The 5,428-nt window shown below is 31.2% G+C and overlaps 1 protein-coding gene across 1 annotated transcript; it reads left to right on the forward strand.

Annotated features, from left to right (window-relative positions):
- The first annotated feature begins 830 nt into the window (after positions 1 to 830).
- On the forward strand, positions 831 to 3,154 carry LOC107488664 (magnesium transporter MRS2-3). Its single transcript, XM_016109422.3, has 3 exons — positions 831 to 1,931; positions 2,016 to 2,232; positions 2,643 to 3,154. Exons 1-3 carry the CDS (start codon positions 988 to 990, stop codon positions 2,928 to 2,930), a joined length of 1,449 nt encoding a protein of 482 aa, XP_015964908.1. The 5' UTR covers positions 831 to 987; the 3' UTR covers positions 2,931 to 3,154.
- Positions 3,155 to 5,428: the final 2,274 nt, after the last annotated feature.

Below are 5,428 nucleotides of genomic sequence, written 5' to 3' on the forward strand. Positions count from 1 at the left end.
AATACATATAATGAAATTTTTTAATTAAAATTAGGTTGATATTGGATATTCAGTAAAAACATTTAAAATGTCTTTAAATAAACATGTTTGATCTCGTTCATTAAATAATATAGATTAAAAGTGTTCTTTTAATAAAAAATATTGCTTTATATTCTTGAAATTATTAATTTGATTCTGATACTAATTTTTTAATTTGTTTAAATTTTAAATTTTTAACAAAAATTTTATTAAGAGATTTTTTATTTTACTTTTATTTTTCATAAATGTTATGAAATTATTTTTCTGCTTTCATTTCATTATCATTTTTATATTTTTTATTTTACGAATTTAATAATTTTTTTCGAATTAAATTTTTATTTATAATTTTTATAATTTTTTAACAATTTTTTTCTTTTTTCTGAATTTTGAAGATTTGTATTTTAATCAACTAATTTTTATGGCTAATTATTCTATTTTTAGTCTAATAATTCTTTTTTTATTTTTTAATAATTGTAAAATTAAAATTTTAAAAATATTTTATATTAATTTAAAAAATTCAATATCATTTAAATTAAATATCAATTAAAATCATTAATATAATTATTTCTTCTATTAAATCTTCAATTGAATTTATACTTTTATTATTAATTTATATTGTTAAAATACTTTTTTAACTGTAATCAAATAAATAAGAAAAAAAATATTTTTGCAACCTTTGCATGAGCAGTATTGCTCTAACTTTGTGTTACAAAATTGTATTAAGATCAAATAATAATTAAATTATTATGGTTAAAACTCTCCAATTTAAGAAACTAAAAAAAAAAAATAAAATAAACAGAGATAAAGAAAGTTAGAGGGAAGTGGAAAGAGGTGTAAGGGTAAGGGTGAGGGAAGCGTTCTGTGTATGCGAAGAGCGAACACATAGATGCCAAAATCTAAAAGGCATAGAATACGATTAATACAAGGCAAGAGTTGAATAATGATTAAGCGCGGGAGGGAATCGAAGCGATGAATATTCGGGGTCAGGGTCAGGGTCCGCCTCCGGGTCCGGCAGCGGCGGCAGGGATGATGGATGGGATTGGGGTTCCTGTTGCTCCGAATCCGATAAGCAGGAAGAAGGGGACCGGGGTTAGGGCGTGGCTGCTTCTCGATTCCAGTGGTCAGAAGCAGGTTGTGGAGGCCGGCAAGCACGCCATCATGCGGCGCACCGGTCTCCCCGCCCGTGACCTTCGTATCCTCGACCCCCTCCTGTCCTACCCCTCGACTGTGTTGGGCCGTGAGAGGGCCATCGTGATCAACCTCGAGCACATCAAGGCCATCATCACCGCCCACGAGGTCCTCCTCCTCAACTCCCGCGACCCCTCCGTGACCACTTTCGTGGAGGAGCTCCACTCGAGGATCCTCCGGCACCACCAAGCCCAGGGAGCTGCTGTGGCCGCTGCGGCTTCGGATGATTCCAAGCCGAGCAAAATGTATGACTCGGAAGAAGGGCAATCAAGAGAGGGACAGGATGAAGATGAAGATCCCGATCCCGTTGGTGAGCAAGTGAAAGCCCAATCGAAGCAGAATGGTATCCAGAACGGCGATGGCATGAAGATCCTGCCGTTCGAGTTTGTGGCACTGGAGGCCTGCCTGGAGGCTGCGTGCAGTGTGTTAGAGAACGAGGCAAAAACCTTGGAACAAGAGGCCCACCCTGCCTTGGACAAGCTCACTTCCAAGATCAGTACTCTCAATTTGGAACGTGTTCGTCAAATTAAGAGTCGCCTTGTTGCCATCACTGGTCGTGTTCAGAAGGTAAGGGATGAGTTAGAACACTTGCTCGATGACGACGACGATATGGCTGAGATGTATCTCACCGACAAGTTACAACAGCTCCGCAGTTCTTCTGCCTCGTCTATAAATGATGATGCTGTAGACAATGACCACCATAATCAGTTTGATGTCGATGACAGGCACGTGTACATGTAAATCTTTTCTGTTGCCTTGATTCTTATTAGTGAGTATTGCTTTACTGATTCTAATCCTCCATTTAGCAGCATTCCTCCTGAAATATCACTGGAAGAGGGTGGAGCTGCTGCAAGCGATGACGATAATCAACATGATGATGACAGGTTATTAGTGGGAGTTAGCCGGGACAGCCGTGCTAGCACTACCTACAGTACCACAACTAAGCATCTTGACGTGGAGGAGCTTGAGATGCTCCTAGAAGCATATTTTGTGCAAATCGATGGCACACTCAACAAGCTCTCTACGGTATGCCTTTTCATTTCTTTGTCATGCCCTTTTCCCTTGCCTATTACTACCATTTGTAGTTTTAATCTTCTTGTGTTTTATAATTATAACCAACAACATAACCAACTAATTCTCGTTTCTAAGAATTATTGTGAGGCTCTTCTGGTTTCTAATTGAGGATTTGGCTTGTTATTGCTTGCAAAAGATCTAAACATGTTAGAGATTCAAAATCTTAGTGACAACCTCTCCTTCTTTTGGGTAATAGAGGCAAATATTGTGCCTCGGTAGTTTTAGGCTATGGTCTTTTCAAAGAAAATGTTTAAAATGAATTTTAACTAACATCTCTGGTCTGGTGAGCTTCTTGTGATTTACATGTTACCTAAATGATAAAATTGGTTTTGATGTTGTTTTGTTGTGGTGATCCTGTAAAGCTAAGGGAATACGTGGACGACACAGAAGACTACATCAACATAATGCTGGATGACAAACAGAATCATCTGCTCCAAATGGGAGTCATGTTGACCACAGCAACTCTGGTAGTGAGTTCCTTTGTCGTTGTCGCTGGTATTTTTGGCATGAATATTCATATTGAGCTATTTGATTCAAATGTTGCCGGGAATCGAGAGTTCTTCTGGACTGTTGGGGGCAGCACTGCCGGAACCATTTTCTTGTATGTGGTTGCCGTTTCCTGGTGCAAGTACAAACGCTTGCTCGAGTAGCTGCACGCCCTGTTTATGTGCACATCTAGAAGAAATGTTATGCAATACAAAAATTCCTCCTTTTTTATTCACCTGAAATTCTAATAATACAATGCAACATTGCTACATTACCACATTACCGGCTGCTACTTACCTGTGATCTTCAACTATTTTGTTCGTTTTGCGCAATATTCTGTGGACGCAATAATATGAAATCACTCTCGGCAGGGTCATTTTATTTCCAATTTTTTCAACATTATTCGTGTATTTGTGTTGACAGCCTTACCCTAGGTCGAAATAGAGTAAATTTTGTGTATTCACTTTCTATTAACTAGAGTGAGACTTACCGATGTCCAGATGGTAAATTAATGGTAAATTAATGATAATATATAGTATATTTTAAAAAGTATTATATTATTTAGAAATTAAAATAGATATATACAAATTAATATTAAATTTGATGTATTTTTTATTTAAAATATTTTGTAATATAAAAGTTATTTTATTAAAGTTATACAGAGTTATATTTTCATTTGTTGTTTTTATTTTCGAATTTGTTTTAATGACGGACTTAGTTTTTTTATATGGTGTTTGTCTTTTTTAATTTTCAGTTGTTGGAGTTATTTTTTTCTTCTTCCTATCATATGATCTTGTGGAGATATATTTTTTCTGAACGTTGATTTGTATATATTTTTTCATCTATTATCTTTTTTTTTTCATCTTCGTATATATATTTTTCATTTGATGTATCTTAGATTTATTTACTTTTCTTTTTTCTTAATCTCTTGGTTTGTATGTCATTTAGGTATGATGATATTAGTGTTGGTGAAATTGGTTCATTATAATAGGAGTTGAGTTTCGGTATTTTTGTTGGAACAAATATTTTGGTAATAATGTATTATTGAGAGCATAGTTAAAAATTATTTACTTTGATTTCAAATATAAGTGTGAAGTTATATAAATTTTTCAATTGGGATGATGCTTGAGTGCTATTGCTATCTTGGAGTGTAATTAGATTTAAGGTAGTTGTGTCCAATAATTTTTTTGCTTCTCTATCAAATAGCACAAAAGTTTTTGTAATACTTTGATCTAAAATTTTTAATTTAATTTTGAATTTATAATAATTATTGAGGTAGCAATTTATAATTTGATGGAATTTTTTATGATAGGTATAATTTGATAGAATTTGATAAAATTTTTTATAATTTGAATATGTAATATTTTTTATGTTGTAACACAAAAATTTTATTTTTTGTATTTTTTGTGAATTTTTTTTACATATACTTTTTTCTCTTCTCAAAATATATACTGTTTTTTAATGACATCTATAATAGTAAATAAAATTTTTTAGAATACTTATTTTGTGTATATAAAATATATTGAATAAATTATTTTTAGTAAGAATAATTTAAATAGTATAAGGTAAAAATACCTGTTAATAATATTTTATATTGTAGCACAAAAACTTTATTTTTTGTGGATTTTCTTTTGACATCTACTTATTCTTCTTCTCTTAGGCTCCGTTTGGTTAATATCTATGTCCATCAGAAACATGGACACGGTGGTATGTGTACACCGTTTGTTTGTTAAAACATAAAATTTTAAAGACATGGTGACATACAAATGCACATAAAAGACATGTATTTAGTGTATCTTTTTCAAACTGTGACACTAAGACACAATCCATAAGACACAAATTTTTCCAATTCTATCTCTAATTATTCTTTAAAATTTCAATCACTGTCCTTTATCATTAACACTTGAGTTGTTTTAGTTTGAAGATAAAATGGACTTTTGAATTAAATACATGCATCTTGTGTATTATCACCAAACATGTTATAAAATTTGTATATCTTTGTGTTCATGTATATTTGTATCTTTGTGTCTATGTCTCTATTTTTTTGAGACAACAACCAAACACTGCCTTAGTGCATTCAGTTTTTCAATAATATCTATAATAGTAAGATTACAAATTTTTAGAATATGTATTTTTGTGTGTGTGCAACTGTGCATATTGAATAAGTTATTTTTAATAAAAATAATTTAAATAACATAAAGTAAAAATATTTATTAGTATTTTTCTAACTCACTCTGTCACACAATGTCTTAAGTGATACAAATTTAAAATAGTGCTGAAAAATGATCAAAATTGATTCTTTGATTTAAATAACATATTTAAATAAGCGCAATTATAAATATCTTAAAATATAATTATATGTAAAGTATTACAAAATAATGAAAAAGGTATAAATAATAAAAGTAATAACAGTATTTTTTTATAAATTTGTTTTAAAAATATAATAAATATTTTTATTTTGTACCTAATCATCTAATAGAATCATTTTTAAATAAATAGGCTCTATTCATTTGTTGGTCCAAATATGTTTTGTAGGCAAATTACGAAATGTAAAATGAAGTAAGTGCGGTAAAAATCTTATGTATGATATATAAGTATGTTAAATAGTATGAAAATTGAATAGTTTATAATTTAAAATTTGTTATGATAATATTATTATGAT

This window comes from Arachis duranensis, chromosome 5 (genome assembly GCF_000817695.3).
Source record: "Arachis duranensis cultivar V14167 chromosome 5, aradu.V14167.gnm2.J7QH, whole genome shotgun sequence".
NCBI lineage: Eukaryota > Viridiplantae > Streptophyta > Magnoliopsida > Fabales > Fabaceae > Arachis > Arachis duranensis.

Excerpts from the sequence above, each read along its gene's own strand:
- LOC107488664 (XM_016109422.3), top strand. The coding sequence starts at position 988 with ATGAATATTCGGGGTCAGGGTCAGGGTCCGCCTCCGGGTCCGGCAGCG. Across the intron at positions 1,932-2,015 it reads CAGTTTGATGTCGATGACAG|CATTCCTCCTGAAATATCAC; the intron begins GCACGTGTACAT and ends TCCATTTAGCAG. Across the intron at positions 2,233-2,642 it reads CACTCAACAAGCTCTCTACG|CTAAGGGAATACGTGGACGA; the intron begins GTATGCCTTTTC and ends GATCCTGTAAAG.